The 23,479-nt window shown below is 35.4% G+C and overlaps 1 protein-coding gene and 1 long non-coding RNA gene across 2 annotated transcripts; both read left to right on the top strand.

Moving 5' to 3' along the window:
* LOC587739 (ATP-dependent RNA helicase DHX33) lies at positions 1 to 22,029 on the top strand. The gene is made up of 23 exons (XM_030982143.1): positions 1 to 78; positions 1,580 to 1,799; positions 3,004 to 3,054; positions 3,614 to 3,685; positions 4,233 to 4,286; positions 4,872 to 4,927; positions 5,818 to 5,932; positions 7,106 to 7,204; positions 7,818 to 7,903; positions 8,463 to 8,551; positions 9,465 to 9,547; positions 10,359 to 10,456; positions 10,803 to 10,901; positions 11,750 to 11,824; positions 12,835 to 12,925; positions 13,491 to 13,556; positions 14,406 to 14,494; positions 17,793 to 17,859; positions 18,488 to 18,592; positions 19,307 to 19,440; positions 20,459 to 20,525; positions 21,052 to 21,161; positions 21,869 to 22,029. The coding sequence occupies exons 2-23, from the start codon at positions 1,593 to 1,595 to the stop codon at positions 21,948 to 21,950; spliced, it is 1,995 nt and encodes a 664-aa protein (XP_030838003.1). The 5' UTR covers positions 1 to 78; positions 1,580 to 1,592; the 3' UTR covers positions 21,951 to 22,029.
* On the top strand, positions 14,546 to 17,139 carry LOC115922713. Its single transcript, XR_004063573.1, has 2 exons — positions 14,546 to 15,368; positions 16,447 to 17,139. It is a non-coding gene; the product is annotated as an uncharacterized LOC115922713 (long non-coding RNA).
* Positions 22,030 to 23,479: the final 1,450 nt, after the last annotated feature.

Below are 23,479 nucleotides of genomic sequence, written 5' to 3'. Positions count from 1 at the left end.
GTCTACTTCTCCGAGAAATTTTGACAGTGTGATTAATTGGGTGTTTCTTTTTAGCTGGTTAGTGTCACATGAAAGAAGGTACATAATTGATATTTACTTAATTGATTAAAATGTTTAATCTGATAGATGGCGCGTTGTTTTAGACGTAAACTCGAAAGAGTAATCGTTCCATGCCGTGATATATTGTTGCGTGAACGGACAGAAAGCATGTTGTGTATTGATGGTACCGAAGACCGCATTCGATGAGTGTCGCAACGTAGACGTTTTGTATGAAGAGCCTAGAAATAGAATAACTAAGACTAGAGTCTAGAGTAAGAGTCAGACGAAGAGGCAGAGATCGGTTTTCAAATCCATCAATCTTGTAATAGATTATCCTTATAACTGGCAAATAATCACAGTATTGTTTAATGCATTAGATTTATTCAATTGAAAATGTGAGCAATTAGGTGTCTGAACGATTTTTCAATTTTCAATTTGGGATCGTTTTTCACCATTTTTGTTTGATATTTGAATTAAAAATTTTATCAGAATAATACATTTCAAATTTCAAGTCTCACCGATGTTTCTATCAAAAGTTACAGCCCCTCCAACACGCTGGTATATTCATATCATTTTGGTCAAAATCGACGAAAAAGACGTCCACGCAGAGTGATGTTGTTTTGCTAAATTTAGTAGGGTGTCTGATCGCGCACCCGATGTTGTGTGATGTTACGCGATGTAACCATGGTTTGGACTGAGCGGAGCGCACGCCTCCTAATTAGCTGATCCACCAAATAGCGAGAAGGGTATTTTTAAACTGTTATCAGTTGTGATCCCTGGGGGCTAGCGAAAATATAATCACATAGAATTGTTCCTTAGGACTGGGACTACTTATCGATCGGGGCGTCATATCTCAAAAGTGACAAACCTCAGAGTTAGCCAGGACACAATGTTTAAATTGCTGTTTTGACCAAGATATTTTTAGAATTTCGGGGGCTACGCCCCTTTGGAAATATTGGAATTCACCTGCTCTTTCATATGACACCTCATTCATTGATTATCACCTTCAGGATCACAACTGATAAAGGTTTGAATCTCGATTTGAAGAAAAAAAAAATTGACTTTTTTTGCATGGTCGCGCAATGCACGTAGGCTGCATAGGGATGCGTGTAATCTCTATGGGAAGAATTTTAGCACACAACATCGGGTGCGCGATCAGACACCCTACAATTAATAGATCTATGCCAATGGTTGGCGAATTCACACATTTTTTTTTTTACCATATATCGACTTGAAAGCGCAACCATGTCCAGACGGGCAAATTTGAAGAAAAAAAACAATTTTTGGTGCTGCTCAACCAAAAAACTTGGAGAAAACTGAACAGATATATGTACAAAAGTGGTACCACTTCAAGTTGATTGTCCATGATCTCACCCGATTTCTAGATCTAGATGTAAACTGACTGAGTGCAGAGCGAAGTATTTGTAGTTATTGATTTTTTTCTTCTCTTTGACTTTTAGAAAAGTTGATGTGTGGAAAAGCCTTTCAATCAAACCAAGCTGTTGAGACTGATATTTTTTTAATCCCTTTACTTTCACAGAAATCGTTGAATAATGACTGATGAGGAGAGGGCAGGATGGGACCACACCCCAAAGAAACAGAAGACGTCCAACTCCTCTCCGGAGAACGATCTTTACCAGCAGCGATGTAGTTTACCCATCTATCCAGCGAGGGGCAAGCTCATCACCGAGATCCGCAAGGCTGCAAGCGTCGTGGTGCTAGGGGAGACGGGGAGTGGCAAAACTACACAGATTCCGCAGGTATGACTGCTGCTGATGGTCACATTGTCAGATGAGAACAACTGCAGAATACTCGTCACTGGGCTTGTAACCAGAATCCTAACCCCGACCCTATGGCCAAACCCTACCCTAACGCTATTACAAATCCTAATCCTAACCCCAACCCTTTTTCCTGAACTCCAGCCCAGACCCCGATCCTATGCTAACCCACTCCAGCAAAGCATAGAGAGTCAATGCTAATGCGTATTGACCTCTAGCCTGCACTACGTGTTAATAGGCAGCATTTAAATACATGAATAGTCGATACACTCACAACACACAAATGCACACAATCATGCCGATGCTGCTGATCGGCAAGTTTGGCAGTAGACTCACAATTTGAATTTTTAAATTATTCTTTCTAACATCGGAAAGTTGAAAAAATTGTATTTTACTGCTATTTAGGTGTCATCATGCATCAATCATCACTAAAGTAACAAATTTGAGTGAAATCAGTTGAGTTGTGTACAGTGGTGTTTGAAATGTTGAGAATCAATAGCACAGCCAGGATAGTAATGCAGCCATGTGTGTGCTAACCTTGATGCTAACCCTACCCCCAATTCTCACCCTAATCCTAACCCTAATCCTAACTCTAGCCCTAACAGTAGTACCTTCTACTAGTTCAAGATGGTGGTATTCTGTAGTTTAAGCCTCGGTCACAAATGCCATTACGAACTGCTACAAACGCCGTACAAACAATTTTCAGACAATGAAAATTCGGGAAAACAATGGAAAAACAGAGATTTGTACGAAATTATCGTTCGTACGAACCTTTGTGACCGTAGCATAAGCTGTCAGATTCACTTGACTTGCACCCAGAATCCCAATTCCACGACTCCATTTCCTTACCATTGATCTAGTGGACTTCCATCAAAGACCGCTATTGCAAATAATGGATTTGCTCTAGTCCATCATTTAAACCATGGAATTGGCTGGGTATTGTGTTGTTTTAAGTTTTTAGCCTTGTTTTACACATGGGTTTCTAACTTTCCCTCCAAATGACACAGTTCATTTTAAGTGTGTCTTGTTTCAGAAGTGCATATTTAAGATGAGGTTTATTGGTCAAATGTTATAATTTGTAAATAAGTCTGCTGAAGAAAACTTCAGTTGAACGTTCATTGCTACAAGTACAGAAAATAACCAAAGAAAGTCTGTAATTTTCTGTCTACCTCTTTAATACTTACAGTATCTTCTGGAAGCCGGGATGACCAAAGCTGGCATGATAGCTGTAACCCAGGTATTTAAGAACCCTCATGCCTTGTTCACACACAATTATGATCCTTAGACTTACTTCACACATCCATGTGGAAAATAATCTTTCTGTACTCATAGATAACAAAGAAATAATTCATACCCCTGGTAATTTTTATGTTTTTTGTATCCCAAGAGTGAAATGTGGACTGGTTGAATTAGGGCCTTTATTGAATACTTTTAGATTTGAGTTTTGATATGTCATATTCTCAAGAAACATAAATCGGGATAAATTTACAATTTTTCACATACTTGTAAAAATGTACAAAACCTGGTAATGGTATGTATATTTTAGTTGCTAACTGTATGTAGAAAAACATCTACGGTATTCAACCCATTAAGACAGTGATACTTGGCTATGTTAATTGTATTGTCACATTTGTTCAAAATTAGCAAGGTCTCTAGTCATTCTTTAAAATAAGTATGTTTTAGCAAAAATGTATGGAAAAGATTTGTCTAGACATTTTTCAGTACAATGTTGTTGAGTTAGTTTTTTTTAGAGGAATCAAAGGATTGTATGATTTTGTCTTTTGCATTTTGTTTAGCCTCGTCGTGTTGCAGCCATTTCTATTTCAACCCGAGTTGCTGATGAGATGGGTTGTGAGCTGGGGACACAGGTAAGGCCTAGTTCACACACAGAATTTTAGACTGCCTGACAAAAACAATGCTAAAAAATACCTTTTTATGAATGGCATGTATAGGTGACTGGAGACACAGGTTAGGCCATGTTCACACACAAAATTTTAGACTGCCTAAAAAAAATGCTAAAAAATACCTTTTTATGAATGGCATGTATAGGTGACTGGAGACACAGGTTAGGCCGTGTTCACATACAACAGTTTAGACTGCCTAAAAACAAAAACCACTGCTGAAAAGTACAACCTCTTTATGTATATTAATGAATGTCTTGTGAAGGTGAAAAATAAAAAGAGAACTTGGGTATAACAAAGGTAGTCGCACTTATTCCTTTACCTGCGTGATATTAAATACAAATATGTCATCTGTTGAGAGCCAGAAGGGCGTTTAATCTGTCTCAAATATATGATTTAACGCCCTTGTGGCTATTAACGGACGATATGAACTTATGAAGTGCACTAGAATTACCCCAGTCATAATATTTACATTTCCATGATTTTCCATTTTTCTTTTCTTGACACTTTTAAGGTGGGGTACTGTGTACGTTTTGATGATGCAACCTCAGAGCAAACGAAGATCAAGGTAATTTTTACATCCATTTTATTTGACTTTGTTCATTAGATCCATTTCATATTATTTAACATGTTTCATATTCTTTATTTCATAAATGAATTGATAAGCGCTGTTTTACATTACCAAGCTCTTTACAATTTGAGTGAAATTTTGTGAAATGGGAATGTTTGTCGCTTTGTTAAGTTGAGAATATTCATTTTAGAATTGCATCATTGTGTGTTATACTGAAATTGGCTCCAGTTCGTCCACCGGGTATGCTTTTTCAGTATTTAAAGACAAGTTGCTAGTCATTATTTATTCCCTCAGAATTTAATATTTTGCATCGATATGAATGGTACAGAAAAGTAATACATTCATTGTGTAAGAGATACTGATAATAGGCTATTTGATTGGGGTGGGATGGAAATATTTAGGATGATAATAATTTAATAATAATAATATGTCTTGTTTACCCAGGTTAGCCTCATCAGTACTAATACTGCTCTCCCTGAGGGCCCAGCAATCATATTATTTTACCCCAGCTTTATAAAGAGATATCAGTTGTCATATTTATTCAGTTGACTTTATTCCATGATTTTTCTTTGGATTTTTTAGTACATGACTGATGGTATGCTGTTGAGGGAAGCCATTTTGGATCCAAAATTATCCAGGTAAGCACAATAATGGAATGCCTATTGGTAAAGAACTTGTATTTTGTTGTATATACATACATACATGAACATATGACTCTTTATATAAACTATAAAAGCAATATGCTATGATGTATTAGATAAGGTATTAAATATATTGTAGTTATTAAACATAAAAACACACGAATATCATGTTAACAAACATATGACTCTTAATACACAAACTGTAACAAGCAATAAGCTATAATGTATTAGATAAGATTTAAAATGTATTGTAGTTTATATTAAACACACATACACACGAATATCGTGTTAATAAACATATGACTCTTAATATATAAACTATAACAAAAAGTAAGTTATATAATCTATTAGATTAGGTAATAAACCGAATGAAAAATATTTGTTATGTAAGAAAAGATATCAGTTGTCATACCAAAAAGCATGTAGGTACAAAGAAGGCAATTCTAAATTATTTTGTATTACCTTCATTAAATGATAATGCATAAGGAAGGTCACAAAACCTTAAAAAGATATTGTAAGTCGTACATCCAAAGGAATGTTACAAAAATAATATCCAAATCATTTTGTCGTATCTAAATGGAGTCGTATCATATAGTTAATAACAAAAGTCTAGGTTGTATATTAAAAATAAGTTTTCTCTAAATTTTGGAAATTTTTCTTTCCAAGTATTGATGATGATTTTTGATCTAGTTTGTCCTGTTTTCTACCTTGTTTTTCTTCCTGCTCTCTATTTATATTATATTATTTATACATTGTGTTAGCTTTGTTTTGTATTGTTTTGTTTTGTTTGATTTCTCTGTATACTTGAATAATGTACATGTTCATTCTTTTTTATCGATTGAGTAAACTTTGAACTTTGGAGATTGCATTTTATTTCCCATATACAGGTATAGCATTGTGGTGCTAGATGAAGCGCATGAGAGGACTGTTCATACTGATGTCCTGTTTGGGGTCGTTAAAGCAGCTCAGCAGCACAGAGCCAATGGGAACAGACCACTCAAGGTATTACAAATTAACATCTGTTCTACGAAGAAGGCACGATGCCTCAGTGATAGAGCAATGGGCTGGTAACCAGGAGGTCCTGGGTTCAAAACCTAATTGATGCACATGTGCCTTTTGGTGAGGCATTAATCTTTGTTACCGAGTCCCTCGGAGAGGACTTGCAGGAGTGGGGTCCCTGGGGGGTGTTTCATAAAGCTGTTCGTAAAGTTACGTATGACTTTACAAATGACTTATATATGAAAAGCCAAATGGGATGCTCAATCATTTTTAACTGCATCAACTAAAGTTTAACTGTGTAGATGTAGATTAACATTCTTATTATAACAAACGTTTTAAAAGCAAAGTATATTTTTTGCCATAATTTAATTACACTTTGTTAAATCGTCAGGAAAAACTTTGGGAATCCTACCTGGCACTTCATATTCAAGTCGTTTGTAAAGTCATGCATAACTTTACGAACAGCTTTATGAAACACCCCCCTGGTTGCTTTTTTACAAGCATACACACGCTTTTGTAGCAGTCGGGTAAATTCAAACCATCATTTATTGTAGGTTTAAATAAAAAAAGACATGATATGGGACGGGGGATACTGCATACAGTTTGTGCACTCTTATATAATGGAAAATGCTTCTTAAAGTCAACTTGACTCTTAGTGCGTGATATATCAGAGATCAAAACAAATAATAATGACACCCTTGTCTCTAAGGCTGGCAAAAAGTGGATGGACAATCACCAATATTTATGTTACATCAGCAAAGACCGATGAATAACAAAGAACCAAAGGATCCTATTCTGTTTATGAATGTTCAAGTGTGTTGTTCAATAAATTGACAATCGAGAGCCAGAAGTGACTTTAAGAGAAAGTTGAGTTCTGGGAAGAGATGAAAAATAATTTGTGAGCGTTATCATTCTTATTATGCAAGTGTGGAAGAACATCAGATAAGACATGTTCCCTGAAAAGCATGGCTCTTCAAATGCCTTCATATTCTAAATATGTTGTGTAACATCGTAAAAATCAGTACAGTGTTTGTAACTTTACCAAGACTTGGCCAAATTTCTCATCATTTTGATGATTCCAGAACCTTGCAATACACACAAATTCTTATAAGACGATGTACACTATACAGCCATGAAGTCATTTAGTTCTTTTGTCAACCTTTCCCCCTTCTTTAGATTGTGGTGATGTCAGCTACAATGGATGTCGATAGTTTCTCACAGTATTTTAACAAAGCTCCAGTCCTTTACCTTCAAGGCAGACAGCATCCTATAGAGGTAAAAAATGATTTGATTTATCAGATAATAAGAATGAAAATCTTCAAATAGTTAAGTACAAAGTCCCCTGGAATAGAAATTTAAGGTTGTGGTAATAATAATAATATTAATAATCTGGATTTATATAGCGCTTAATACGAAATACCATCTCTAAGCGATTTACAGATATTATTATCCAGATCATTGGATTCATTCACGGACAATGTGCACCATCTCCACTCCCTGGGGAGTATTCCTACCATATGGTCACTGTGAAGCATATGGCAATTACTAACACAAGGCTTTCATCATCCTACTAGGTCCCCTTTTCTCTCCAGGGTATGGGGTGGCAAATGTAGATAAATGCCTTGCCAAGGGTACCTTATGCAAAAACAAGTAAAGGGCTTGACAATGGAGGAAAAATTGGCATACTCAAAGCTAGAGTAAACTTCTTCATCAAAAATGGACATGAAAGTGAAAGGAGAGGCTGAGTAAGAAAAGAAAACCAAAGGTATATTTATATTATCGCCATAGTGCACTTCATCTTAAGCACCCTAGATAATAATATATGATGTATGTATTACTGTTGTCACCCTCATTTCTAAAACAATGTTACTCTGCTCTTTTTCTCTAGTTGATGTATTCCAGTTCATCTCAGCCAGACTATCTCTTCTCAACGTTGGTCACCATCTTTCAAATCCATCAAGAACAGCCTGTTTCGTAAGCTGATTCCCCACAATTTCTACAAAGTTGTATTTTGAAACGGATTGATCTGTATTCTACTGACTTTAAACCTACTGCTGGGTTTAAGCTAGAACTAAAGTCAGGGGAGCTTTTCACAAAACCAATCTAAGTACAAGTTTGTCAACAATACATTGACATGTGTGTTTCATTGGGATGACGGTGAACTTGTAGTTACAATAGTTTAGTGAAAACCTCCCCATGAAACAAAGCCAAGGTTACCAATTAAGGCAGACTGAGGTCTAGTGTAGTCTAAAGTTTTTCTTTAAAATTAATTTTGGCCTTACCGGTATATCAGACTAAATTAATGAGTAGAATGTGGCCCAATGCTTTTTCTTGACAGGCTGTGTGATTAGCCAGTTTTAATTACACTATTGGGCTTGCTGATATAATAAACTTTATTATAAACTTTGTTTAATATGGAGATCCAAAATACATTCAATAGCTGAACTTTTAAAGTATTTTGTATCTTGTCTTTTTCTTTCAATGTTTGAAAAACCGTCTATGTAATCATGTATATTTTGATGTTATTTTGCAGTGAAGATATGCTTGTTTTCCTGACTGGTCAGGAAGAAATTGAGAGTGTTGCTAGGTCAGTGAGGGAGGTAGCACTGGATCTACCTCAGAGTGAGTAAAAAATTACATCTTTTCAAACATATATATTTTCATTCTAAATAACTTAGCAGCCATATTCAAATTGTTCAGAGTGTTCAAACATGTCGATAAAGCAAGACTCCATTTATAGTCCAGTATATCTTAGACCATTCGTGAGTTCATGAGTGCAGTCTTAAACTGTGTCGGGACCATGAGAAGCAAAATAGTTTTATGTCATAACAGTTAGGGTTGAGTGTAACATAGTTATAAACATGTGGGACTGAGCAGCAAAATAATATAAATGAAAATACTTGAATTCCTTGTTCTAATAAAAATGAAAAGGTAATACATTCTGCATCAGTATATTTATTGGTATTCTGAATTATCAAAGTGTTTATTTTTTTATACTGATTGATCTTTTCTAACCTTGATAAGATATCACATTGTTCATCTCTTTTTTTCCGCAATAGAACTTCAAGCAATAGGTCTCTGAGCTTCTTATCAAAAAACATAAATAAGCATTATACAGGCCTGATAAAAAGCTGATTTAAATCGGTTTCCCAATTTTTTTATATTTTCCCCGAATTTTTCCAGATTTAAAATTTTTTTTTTTTTTTTTTTTACTAGATTTTGTTTCTTCTTCCCTATTTTATCATGATTTTCCTGATTCCCCCCTTATTTTCTCTATTCTTCCCTATTTTGCCCTATTTTCCCCCAATTTTCTTACTCGAAAGGGGGGGGGGGAATGTTGTTAGATGCCATTTTCCCCCCGCGAATCCTCTTCTTTTTTTTTTACTGAAGGGGGGTGTGGTTGAGGGGAAAACAAAAAACCTATTTTTTTTTTAGTGCTCACTATCACCCCTGATTATATCTTTCTTGAATTAAACTGAACTTCAGAACCAATGAAATATGATAAATTTGATAAACATTTATATGTCCTTCGAAGATGTTCCTGGCCTTGTAGCCATTCCAATGTACGCCTCTTTGCCACCGGGTCAGCAGCTTCGAGTCTTTCAACCTGCCCCTTCTGTAAGTACAAGTGCATTGAAACCTGTATACAAAGACCGCTCAAGGGATACATAAAAAGTGGTCTTTATAAGCAGGTGGTCTTTATATACAGGTTCCTTTAGTATAGGTTTCAATGAGAAACCTTATTCGAAGGAAATAAAAAATATGGTCTTTATAGACAGGTGGTCGCTAAAGCAGGTTTGACTGTAGTTACCTTCAAGCCTGTTAACTCAATACAGTAGTGTGTGCCAACTATAAATCAGCAACTTTTGAATGCACAAAATGTTCCATTATTTTTGTAGAGTTTCTCGACAGTTTCATGTTGTGAAATAATTGAATTATGACTGATCCAAATCTGCGTTTTTGTGGTACACAAAAGTCTTTTGCCTGTAAAATTGCTTTTGTTTTATCAAATCAGTTTCATGTGACAAAAGTTTCTGGGTTTCAAGTTTATCAAAGATCGAAACAACACTTGTAAAGGAGACACATGTGCAAAATATTTAAATTTATTTAGTAATTTTTTTCCCCCTCCAAAAACTGGTTTTTCTGTGGATTTACACAGTGTTAATGTGCCGAAATTGTTTTGGGGAAAAAAAGTTGGTTCTCTGTGACACTTATGGTTAACCTTTACATGAAATTCTTACCTTGGCAATGGTATAAATGCTTTGTTTATCCCTATCTTTTGTTAATCCCTATCTTTGAAAGGGTAAAATGAAAGTGATTTTAGCCACAAACATCTCCGATACAATGGCTAGCCTTTATGTGAAGGTCTGATCTCAGCAGTAGTATTGATGCAGTGTATTTTTCAATGTTCTATCTTTTTGTTTTATAGGGTAAGAGGAAAATAATTCTAGCTACAAACATCGCCGAGACGTCGGTCACCATCCCTGGCATAAAACATGTCATAGACACTGGCAAAGTCAAAGCAAAGTAAGTCATTGTCTTTCAAGATCTTTTATGTCGTCAGTAAGATATGGGAGAAATACTGTGTGCTCATACAACTAATCAAGAGCTGCTTAATTCTGATGTTATATTAAATACATTAGAATCTGTCTATAAAGACCACTCAAGGGAGACAAGAATAACAGTTTTCATAAGCAGTTGGTCCTTATGTATACATTGCTTCATTACATGTTTCAAAGAGAACTGTTTCAAGGGAAACCAAAACAGTGGTCTTTCTATACAGGTGGGCACGAAAGCAGGTCTGAATTTAATTATCTTTCTCCAAGATGCCTTTCTAACGTCTAGTTGTTCCATTTTGCGGTTGTATTTACAGGAGCTACCAGGCAGGGAGTGGTCTAGATCTGCTCAGGGTGCAGTGGGTTTCTCAAGCCCAGGCCTGGCAGAGGACTGGTAGATCAGGCAGAGAGGATAGGTAAGGTCCCCATGAAGTTTAATCTGGTTTATTCAGGCCTGATGATTACCAGATTTAAATGGGTTTCCTGATTTGATTTTTTTTCCCCCAATCTTTTTTTCTTCTCGATTTTACCTTACTTTCCTTTATTTTCCTGATTTTTCCCAATTTTTTTCCCAATTTTCTTACTCAAAAGGGGGGAATGTTTTTGGATGCCATTTTTTCCCCCAAATCCTTTTTTTTTTACTCAAGGAAGGGGTGGTTGAGGAAGGAAAAAAAAAGTAGTAGTCCAGGGACGAATCGCACAATGTTTAAAATGTAAAAATGATCCTAAAACAGGATCATTGATTAAAACAGAAAAGAAATTTAATAAGAAATGAAATGAACATAATCATTATTTACAAATCAAAATCCTACTTTCATACAAGTATAAAGCTTTAGAAACAAAACATTCATCATTATGAATGTTTTATCTCATTAAAAAATTTAGATATTATTGATTTTACTATTTACAGGTGTGCATGCAGTTTGCCGCAAACTGAATTTCTAACTATGACATATTTTTGTGTTTTTTGTTTTGTTTTGTGGTAAGAAATCTAGAGCCTCTTGTAATATTGTTTCATTCATTCTTTCGTGGAAATGGCCAGATGTCTCCAAAAATACTTATGAAAGGAAATATTTCACCCTTAGATTCCTTTCTTGACTACCTTTTTACCCTGACAATAACATATTGAATAGTACCTGCGATACAAATTCTGTTTTTTATAAATGTTCTCAGGGTATTTGATATCAAATAATAAGTCTTGTTTAAAGCAACAGGAAAGAAGTGCTGTTCCATAAAGGTCTATTTTGTTTTGCTTCTGATGCAGTGGGACATGCTGGAGAATGTATACAGAAGATGAATTTACCAAGCTCCTCGCCAACACCATTCCAGAGATACAGAGGTATGATCACATATCACCAACCTGTCCATCATTTTCATAACTTATTTCATTTATTTATTTCACTCTCTTTAAAAAAACATTCCAAAGTATATACATGTTTGTTCATGATCAACATAAGATAAAAGAAAGAAAGGAATCATGAAAGCCAAAATTGGCTTAATGAGAATGATCCCCAAATAAATACTTAGCATAAACAAGTTACAGACTTATTTTATATACAAAACATAGTACATACATTCACAACACCGACAGAGGAAAGATAAAGATAACATAAGGTAAAGACAGTTACAGGAAGATAAAAAGAGAGAGGAGATAAGAAGAAGGAAGTTACAGTGATATTAATTGTTGTAAAGAAATTTTTGGCTTGCTCCTGGTAGATATAGATCACATGCTCGATCTTGTAATTGAAAACAAGTCAGAAAAGATCTAAAAACCAGCAGGATTTGAACCTGTCATCTACTGCTTGCCGGGCAGCGACTCTACCACCACCAGGCCACCACTGGTCTATAGTACAGTCACGATGAACTGGAAACATGCACCTCAACTCTCCCGACTCATTCTAACTTATTGATATTCATCAATAAGTCTGCCATTAGAACAATTTATAGCTTTGAATAGTAATAATTCTGGATTTATATAGCACTTAACACATGTATGATGTCTCCAAGCGCTTTTAAAGTAAACAATTACCCTGGTCATTGGATTCAGGCTTGCCTGCTAACTGAGTGTGCACATTCTCCACTCCTTGGGGAGCATTCCAGCCAGGCGCAATATTACTAATGCTCCACAGTTCTAATCAAATATTCATCTTAATGGGTTCCCATATAACACCTGTGTGGAGAGAAGCAGTGTAGATGAATAAAGTCTTGCTTTATAGGGACGCAAGTGCCATACTAAGATTGAACCCAATACCTATGCATCTGAAGTGAAGTGTTAAAACCACTCAACTATGACACCTTGAAGTTATGAAAATTGTCACCGGTACCTCTTTGTCTTCTTCATTTTTGTAGGTGTAACCTGTCAAGTGTTGTTCTCCAGATCATGGCCCTCGGCATCAAGAATGTGCTGACCTTTGACTTCATGGACCCCCCACCAAGAGAGGTCAGAGGTCATTTCTTTCCCTTATTCATCTTTAATCTTTTATTGTGCAGTAACTTTGGTGGATGACATCTTCCCCCTCTACCCCCCCCCCCCCCAATATGGAAATAGCATGTTAAATAGTCAATCCCACTCCACTGATCATGATAATTATAGCTTGAAATACATGTTTATATTCTGCCCACATTGGTCTCCAGATGTATAAAACCGATATGACATTGATGCATGCAGAAATATCATGGTTTGCTGCTGGATAGTCTAGCCTCTGCCTTTTTTAAGGGGCAAGCATCACATTGAATCCACCCCTTTTTGGAATAGGATTAAGGAAAAAAAATTATGTGAGAACAGTGGAAGTGGGAAAGCGTTGCCATTGATCAAGATTTTTTTGGAAGTCTTCTAATTAATTGCAAACTCTCAAGCTCATACCAGTACAGAGTTACAATTTGTATCCAGAGTTATGATTGATTTATAAAAGTCGATCCCGTCTGTTTGTACGGCAGGCCCAATATTATCAGCACCCTCCTATTTTATGTACTCATTCTAATGTTTGGATTCTTGTTTTATGCAGTCACTAGAAGCAGCCCTCAAGCACCTAGAGCTCTTGGGAGCCGTGAGCAGAGAGAGACATTTACATGTAAGTAGAAAGTGCTCTTGGTTTTGAATGTTTTGTTCAGTATGATGTGATTGTCTTCAGGATATCTCTTTATTTACAGTTTTTATCTAAACAGAGTTGCTGCTTCTTCAGTTTAGAAAATGCTGTCCTTGAGAGCCTTGGATATGAATAATAATTATAATAATAATAATCTTTTAAAGTCCACTCCAAATTTTATTAAGTTAAACCGAAAATGGAAATTCTTTTTGCCCAATTGATCGTGAGCCCGGCAGTCACTGAGCAGCGCCAGATCGACGTTGCTCTATCCCTTATATGCCCATTGCATGCATGTTTGTGATACGATCGTACGTTGCTTCATAAAATGCTTCAACATGGATAGAGCCTATTTTATTTATCTGAAATGTATTGCAAGTGTTACATGTACCTTGTGTTATTGATTGGTATGTCTATTGATCAAACTGTGCCTTTAAAAATATATATGTGGTAAGTCATCCAAATGATGAAAGGGAAATCCAACCTTGATTCCAACTACTTCAGACGAAAGAAACAAAATCAGAGAAATAGACTAATGAAAATTTGAATGAAATCAGACAAAAATTGAAAAATTTATGAATGTTTGAAAGTTGTAATTACTATTCATATGGGCTCTCCAAATTGGCTGAATCTTTAATGTCTCCGCAATGTAGTGGCAGACAACTTACCCATTTGTTCCAACATAAAAAAAAATCTAAAATTATAATTTTTCAAAAATGTATGACTCAGGAGGGTCTATAAACAATAATGATATCCTTGATATATTTTGAGTGATGATCCGACAGAGAATTTCAGCTCATTTTTACTGTTATTTAATATTGTTTTCGTTCATCACAGCTCACACCCATTGGCAAGGAGATGTCCACTTATCCCTTAGATCCACCCATGTCAAAGGTCATCATTAGTGCAAAGGATTATGGGTGCTTGTGAGTATATTTTCCAGATGTTGTGATTCAGAAATGTCCTGTTAAGATAAGGGTCATTCCATCGGGTTGGGTCTTTTCAGCATTTTCACGTGTTTGAATGTTTAGAAGCTATTTACTCAAATTTGAATGTATTTTTAGAAAATTAAAAGTATGTTATATTGAAGAGTAATGTAGTACAGAATAAATAAACATGAAAACAGAAACTTCTTCATCATATTTTTTTTTTGGTGAGAGTTTTACTACCGATGTCTCAGCGATTTTGAGGGTGAAAGTTGTGACATGAAAACATGTCATTTTCATGAACTTATTTCTGGAAAAAAGTTCATCATAATGCAATGTTTCCTACTTAAAACATGTCACCTTTAGTACCCCTAGTATGTCTGAGAAGCTCAAGTGAAATGTGCAAAAAATCGGCAAGTTATTTCATATTGAAAAAACACAATACCTACGTTACCAACGATGTCCTAGGCACTTTTTTCATAACGGCGGTAATTCTAGCATTTTACACAAATTTAGCAGGATATTTTCTCAGAAAGTTTCATCTTATTAGGAAGGTACAACCCCTCATGAACATATGTAGAAAGAATGATGATTAAATCGGTCGGTAAATATAAGAAAACAATTAATTTACCGCGAAAATCGGGCGCGATGTCCTTCGTAATTTGGTAACGTAGGTGTGAAATTACGGTGTTTGAGATATAAACCAGCCCGCTAGCTTCAGTTTTCGGTGTTAAAATGACCTGCTAGTTATTCACGAATGCGCAGAACATGTTTTTTGCCGGACTGCGACGACCTACCCCTACAGTGCAACCACAAACGTGTAGATGTCTTTGTAACGTGGTGCAGCCATTTTCGCCCGTCAGCGCCCAAATTGGTACGTAATATGTTTTTTAAGTTATTTTTATGGCCCGAATTATTATCATGGACAATGAAATTCCATGTTTTAAAAATGTAATTCCGTTTTAAATTGTGTTATTTTCAACTTAAACCGGTTTTCAAACCCTCACATGTGAGTGAATATTTTACTGTTGTCCCACATACTGATATATGTGTTATAACGAAACATGCAAAATCAATGCCGGACTTTTACCCTTAAAAAGCTAGTTTCTTAAACAGAAATTGAATTTAGTTATAAGAATCCCGTAAATAATGATATTCATGATGTTCCTACACCTCAGATTTTTTCTGACAAGTTTTAAATTAATTAATATTATTTATATGGTGCCATTAATTGTCATTGAACAATGATGGCTAAGCCTAACGAAAAACACAAGTTATTGAACATTGCTTCCTTCAAGTTAGGAAGTTCAATCTGAGACCCGAAATACACAACTTTTTGGGCAAAAAAGGGGGTTGAGGGTTGGGGTTGAGATAGAGAAGAATGGGTTAAAGGGGGAGGGCACCCCCCCCCCCCCCTCCGATTCAATTAAAATTTGATACATAATAATGTAATGAGCCTTTTTTTTTTTTTTTTTTTTTTTTTTTTTTTTTTAAATAAATTAAATAATCATTGATCTGGCTCCCCTTCCCCCTCATCCAAAGGTTGAAGTGAGGGATAAGGGGCTTCAACATCTTCCCTCCCCCTCCAAATAATGATAAATAACAAATATAATTTTTTAACAAAAATTGATAATTCAACACAAATATTAAACTTAAAAGAAAAATCAAAATGAACAACCAATAATAATACCTACTTCTATTTGGGCATGCAACAAGCCAAAAGTGAGGAACTCCCTATCCATCTTGCAATCCTCTGTCTAGTTGTTCCATCCTTAATTCTTACAATTTGATTTTACAACAGATCTAGATAGAAGTACTTGATAATTGCAAACACAACACACGTTTGAAATGAAAAATCACAGAAACAGTTTACAGTTTTGTTTTATTTTTATCTCATTTAATATTCTTTACTCATTGGTTTTTATTTATTTCTTTTCATGCATATTTATTAGATTGCTGCATCCATTTCATTCATGGCTCCTATACCTCCCTTGAGGATTCAGCTCCGGCAGAGAGAGATCAAGAGAGCAGGCAAAATGACCAGTCATCGAAACCTTCCTGGAAAACAAAGATCTTTCCAATCTAATCACTATTTTGAAGAAGATATAAAGTTGATCATTGATATCTATCAATATACCTCTTGTATGAATACTGTTTCTTAATTTACTGATCAAGGGATAAAATATATTTCAGATGACATTTGATGTAGTCTTTCATTTTTCAATGAGTATAAGAGGATAGTTACTCTAATATCATACTGATGTTACTCGGACATGATGTCCGTGTAACATAGGTAACTGGAGGTGTTGAGGTGAATATAGACCATAAATCTTGCAGGTTTCCTTTCAATTGTGTTATCATCTCATTAAATATGTTTCATGCATCAATTAATTGGCACATTTCATGGAATGTAGCCAAGATTTTCTATGCAAGAGAAAAGATTACCCTTTAGAAAAAAACATGATCTGAAGATTGCTAGTTCCTCATTTGTTTTATGTTTATAAATTGATATAATGTTGCTGTGTTCAAGTTTTAAGTATTCTAAACTATTGCTCCCATCATCTAAATGTTTTCCACACACAAAAAAGTGGAGTACAGACTGTGACAAAGTTTCAGATCAGAAAATAAATGAGCAAGTAAAAAAAGATGTCCTTGTAACGTTGGTTTTTTGGTGTGTCTGTTTTTTCATTTTAAATGAAAGTGTGCGAAGGAATACACACAATTCCAGTGGAATCTATTGAAGAATGGGTGTTAAAAACAGGATATAACAATAAAAAAATTATTCAACAACTCTGAATTTTGAACCTTCATGTCACAATTTATGACCCAACCCGATGGAATGACCCATAACCATCTAGAGTTTATGCTTTAGAAGAAAAAACAGCTTTTGTGGTACTGGAATTGAAAATGAATGAATTTGAAAGGGCTTTAAAAAATATTTGAGGGGAGAAAAATGTATGTTGATGATTATATTGTCATGTGAGATAATTGATTTAGATGACACATTTAAAATACATTGAAAAAACAAAACAAGAACAACATCAACCATAGATATGAAGGAGTTGGGTTTAAGAAATCAAAATGGGGAAAAGGATAGAGAAAGATGGTATGAAAATAAATGCTCTATGATGTTTGATCTTGCTTTTATGATATCAAGTCATTAACCATTTACAACTCTATATTTGATTTCCCCTTCTTACATATGTTTGTGTCCTCTCCTTGTCTTCTGTTCTCATCATACCTATTTTTACATTTTACTCTTATTTTCATGTTTTTATATCTTTTCATTTGCCAACAGAGAGGAGATCCTGACTATTGTCTCTGTTCTTTCAGTGGAGTCCATTCTTCACAGTCCAATGAGCAAGGTAGGAAAATTGTTTTTATGAATGATTAAATACCTGAAGTTCCATGAATCCAGTGCTATTTTGAAAAGATTTATTATTAGAAACCTCCCGCCAAATGAAAAAGACGGAAACTGGCTTTCAACAAATAAATTTTGAAAGTATAATTCCAGATAAATATTTTCTAGACCTGAAAATGTAATTCAAAATGAATTCAACCATGATTTATGTTGAATTGAGAATAGCTTCCTTTGCGGCAATATGAAAATAGCGCTAGATTTTCATTTCTTACAAAGAAGTTACTCACATGATATATGAAGGATATATTTTAAACAATCATCAAGTTTCGTAGAGTTCGCACAGGTTTGCAAAATGGACTTACTGCCTATAATGTGTAAATATCAGTAGCATCATCACCGCCATCTTCTGTGTCATCCTTATCATGATCATGGTGATTTTCATGTCTCTCTGATTATTACCGTTGTCACCATAACGATTAATCAAGATCATTAATATTTTATATTTTGGGATGACATAATTAAATTAATTATTTTTTGTACATGACTAATATGATGTAATCTTGAAAAGAATCTTCAGAATCTGTTTTTTTTTCCATGATGACATGGTGTGTTGCCAATTTTCCTATTGACAGAGAGATAAAGCATTAGCAGCATGGAAGAAGTTCTATTGCAGCGAAGGGGATCACGTGACCTTGCTCTCCGTCTATCGAGCATTCAAAGCTGTCAAGAACAAGAAGGTATAGTTTCTCCTTAGGAATATAAGCAAAGAAAGATAACAAACGGTCCTTTTCGGGACTACACACCCCCAAGAAAGATCACAGAGTCAGAGTCCTTTTCAGGACTCCTCAATCCTCTCTCTCTCTCTCTCTCACATGGTGCACCTGCAAGCCTACTGTATAAGAAGGTATATGTTTTTGAGAGTGGGTGATCTGATGTTTTCTCCTGCAACGAACAACAAAGATGTAGGGTTAGGGTTAGGACTCCAATTGGGTGTTGGCTTGTGGTTTGTGGTTAGGGATAGTTGTAATGTTTATTTGAGGGTAGAAGCTGGGAATTAGGTTAGTTTAGGAAATTATTCGCAGAAACAGTAGTCACTGCAAAGATGCCAATCTTTAAGATTTTTCAAATTAATTTAGAAAAGTTCAGGGGGGAGGGGAAATGAACATCAGAAAATATGAAATTAAAACACCTTGAAAATCTGACCAAATACAAAAATGCTTTAAAAGTAGGGTTTTGAATACTGTTACTGTTCCTTGTAGCATCTCTAAAACTGGACCATGCGTCGTAAAACCTGAGGAGGTAATAACAAACTTTAATGTATTGTTTTTTCCCATTACTGATAACTTATCAATGGAAGGAATGAAATTCACAAGTAGTTGGACTGATTTCCTTAAACATTCCTTAATCTCTACCTTTAAACTTTCATTCTTTTCGTTATTGCAATATTTCAGGAGTGGTGCAGGGAAAATTACATCAATCATCGTAACCTCAAGCATGCAATGGAAGTTCGCAAGCAGCTGAGGGATCTCTGTGTGCGAGCCAACCTTACACTACAATCCTGTGGACACGACTTCACTGCGATAAGGTAAGAAAGATAAAAGGACGGTTTGACTTTCGCGACAATCATTCCATATTTTGTGGTTGGGCTCAATAACATTTGATTCAGAGCACTAAAAAATATGCCTTATACACAAATAAAAAGGGCAAACATTTCTGCACACACAGCATCCATATTTGTTCCATGACTATACTGCGTTTGACGCTATGGAGTTTCGAAAGGAAAATAAATTCTTAATCATTAAATTGGCAACACTTACATATTGCATATTGAGATATTCAAAGTCATTGTTTTTCTATCAAAATTGGCAATTCAACTTTTCGACAACATTCTCACCCATAGATATTTTTTTCATAGATACCACATATAAATTGAACAATGTAGCAGTAATAGAAAAATATAATTGTTGCCAATTTGAAGAACAATAGTGATGAATTTAACCCTAATTATAAATACTGTCCCAAAAGGGTTAAGACAGCACCTTTTAGAAATCTGATTATCAGTGTTGTAGCCAGTCTTAAATCATCAAAGAGAATGTTAATTTCTAATGAGGGAGAAAAATAATTGAAAGTGAGGTTTTTCCTTCTGTTTAGTCATGTGAGGAAGACTATCACTGTAGCAATGTCACATGATGACACATGTTGTCTTGGGGATAATGGAGGGGGTTGGGAGGGGGGAATTCTGACTAGCAGGTAGTTATGGGGAAGGGGTTGTTTGTCCGGGTTGACAGATTAGGGGAAGTTTTCATAGAATTGTATTTATATATCATTTTAAGGTTAGGGTTAAAGTTGAAAGCACATTCTATTTCCTTGTATAAAATCAAGAAGATAAAAAACATTGTCATATATTATAAAGAAGAGTTAAGAAACGTTCTGGTCAGGGGAAGTAGTCCTAGAATTCTACTTATACATACATCATTTGAAGGCACGGTTGAGAAGTAGGTTTAAAACTGAAATTACTTTCTATTTCCTTGTATAAAATATGTTCCTCATAGCTTCTTATTGGTTGACATAATTTGATGGACTTTTTTTTTTTTCTTCTTCAGAAAATGCTTAATCCAAGGCTTGTTCATGTATTCGGCTGAGCTTCAATGTGACGGGTCCTATCTGACGGTAAGAATTTGACCGCATGCGACATTCAAAATTAACTTTAGAATTCAGGGCCATTTTTTCTTCACCAACTCTCAGAATCATGTGAGATGAGATCACACAATTGTTGCCCTTTCAACAGGGCATTTGTGGGATAACTCCTTTGTAATTGCTTTGTCTTGCTTATACATGTATTGGCTTAACATTGGTCTCAATTATGTTATTATATTGCACATGTGATGTGTTTTCTTAAAAGGGGTGTAGCATGGCATATACTGGTTAGCGCCATCTACAAATTCCCTGGACAACTGCACGTAAACTAATCGACTTGATTAACGGTCAGTGGTCAACGTATGTTGCACACACGTGAATACTGTTGTCCGTAGTCGTATTACCCGAATGGCCCCCCCCCCCCCCCCCCCCCCGAGTCAGGTCACGGAAAGACAAAGTCTCGTCATGCTAACGCCCCCTTTAAACTGAAACCAATTTTGTGTGTGTGTGTTTGCAAGAGACTAAAATAAATGCATCTATCTATCTATCTATCTTACAGTTGGATAGGAAACAGACCGTGTCAATCCATCCCTCCTCGTGCCTCTTCCAGTGCAAGCCGTCCTACCTGCTCTACAGTGAACTGGTCCAAACATCCAAATGTTACATGAGGTGAGGGGTTATTCCATTTTAGATTATAGGGGTGGAATAGAGTAATGGTGTTTGGAATTCATGAGAACAAATGTTAGAAATGTTTTCTACTTCCTTACTGTTGTTAATAAATAAAACTGTTTAAGTATATAAAGTTGTGAAATTCCTAATGTTTTGTATTGTTTTGTGTCTGATTATCTATAACTGTTTAGTCAGTGAGTTTGCAAGTGCTCAAACAATTTCAAATTTCCAGGGATTTTGAAAGAAAATAATTTTCAATTAGAAAGAGGTCAACACATGAAGAAGTATATCTTGATTTTCAAATTTAACAATGCCATTTTCATTATTTGATATCACAATTATGAAAAATTAAATTAAATTGGAGATTTTTAAGTAAAAAAGTTAAAGATGGTACAGAACAGGGTATATCTTTAAATCTACATGCCCATGTAGATTTTTGAAGTTTTGTTTTGTACAGGGCAAATGGGAGGGGAGCTCGCAAGATACGTCACAGAGTTGCCAATTTGTGTTTGATTGATTGCACATTCAAAAATTCAGAACTTTCTTATATTAAATTGGTTTTTGCTCAAACTTTCACTGACCTGTTTGTCTCATTTTCTTGCTTCCATTAAAACCAACTTAAAATCAGGGTTGACTTCTCCTTTAAGTAAACAAGTAAAAGATGGTATAACTTTAATCCTACATGTCCATGTATTTACTCCCAACAGGAATGTGTGTGTGGTGGATGCAGAGTGGCTGTACGAGACTGCTCCTTCGTTCTTCAGACAGAGGTGCGGAAAGAAGAGGTGACCGTAGCTGGTGGTTTCTAGAAGAGACAGAAAATCACCACTGGATCACTGGATTTCTGAGCAGTTTACAGAAGGAACAGAAAATACTATGTCTTGGTATGTCAGACTACCAACTATTAGCATTCAAATCACTGCTTATGTGTGCGGCAGCAGAGATTCTCATCCGCTTGCTCGTGACATCAAGTCTTTATTTTTGGAACAGTCTGACTCCAAGCAGTACAGAATGCAGCAGCACACTTCCTCGCTGGGTTCAAGAAGGACGGAATGCCATCGGCTTCGGGACAAGTATAGGATTGAATTCCAACAATTGAGGCCATCCATAATCTAGTTCCTGGATACATGACTTCCCTCCTTGAAAGTACCGTCTTTGTCTGATGGTCTCACTGTCCAGGCACCCAGAACACATCTTAAGTTATGTGGAGACCGTGCCTTCTCATCCATCGCTTCTCTCTTGTGGAACCGCTCCCTTTCTCTCTTTTTAAAATTTAGTCTTGGTACTTCAAATCATCTCTCAAAAGTAGAGATAATAAATTTTTAATTTGATGCAAAATATTGAAATGTATTTTAGATTATTGTATAATATAATCTATTGTAAAAAATGGATAGTAGCTTATAGAGGAACCAGGGTTGCTAATCTCAAAACAAAAAAATATTTTTAATTTCTTTTTATCAGAATTTTCTTAAATTTCCACTCGCCCTGCTTAAACAGCTGGATACACTTATAATTCAGTAATAATATCTCTAATTGAGAAATTCAAATTCTAAATTACCAGTATACTCTCTCTCATACCTTTTTTATGAACTGAACAAAGAGAAAACAAAGTGAACTCATCAATTTTTTTGATCATGTCATTTTTTATTGCACTTGTATCTACAGACGTTATGTACAAAGTATAGAAATTCAGATATTGTACAAATGTTTTTCTTGACATGAAAAGTGGTGAGAAACGGGCCTCTGTGTATCAAAGAAGTGTGTACAATATGAAGTGTAAAAACCAGACATTGACACAAAAAGAGACATTTAAGTGTTTCGTCGGATGCCTGCAAAAAGGCCGTTTCTGCCATTGATGATCATGGTTATTATGGCCTTCTTGTAAGCAGCCGACTGTTATTCTTTTGTGGTACAAAAGCTGAACTATTTTCTCCCGTCTTTCTCACCGTAAGATTGACTGAGATGCTGTAAGACAAGAACTTTAAATTGTTGATTGTATTTCAGCCAGTGGTACATAAGATTGTCACAATTCATTTACCAAATCATTTCTGAAGTTGCCTGGATGGGAAATATCTGATAATAAGTTCATAATTAGGAGATGGTATAAAATCAACCCAATTGTGCATGTATCTGCTTTAAATAGACAAGTTACCGGTTTAACAATAAAAAACAAACTAGCATACGCTATACAGATTTATCTTCCCATGCATAAAGTGTTGTTACAAATTGGCATATCTTGAGATTGAGATGTTGCTGAAAATTACCCATACTAACTTTTTGCAACTTTTAGTCCAATGTAATTAAAACCATTCTGACTT

The sequence above is a fragment of the Strongylocentrotus purpuratus genome, unplaced genomic scaffold (assembly GCF_000002235.5).
Source record: "Strongylocentrotus purpuratus isolate Spur 01 unplaced genomic scaffold, Spur_5.0 spur5_scaffold_12, whole genome shotgun sequence".
NCBI classification, from domain to species: Eukaryota; Metazoa; Echinodermata; class Echinoidea; order Camarodonta; family Strongylocentrotidae; genus Strongylocentrotus; species Strongylocentrotus purpuratus.
Note: the sequence above shows the minus strand (reverse complement) of the source record. Positions and strands in the feature narration are given on the sequence as shown.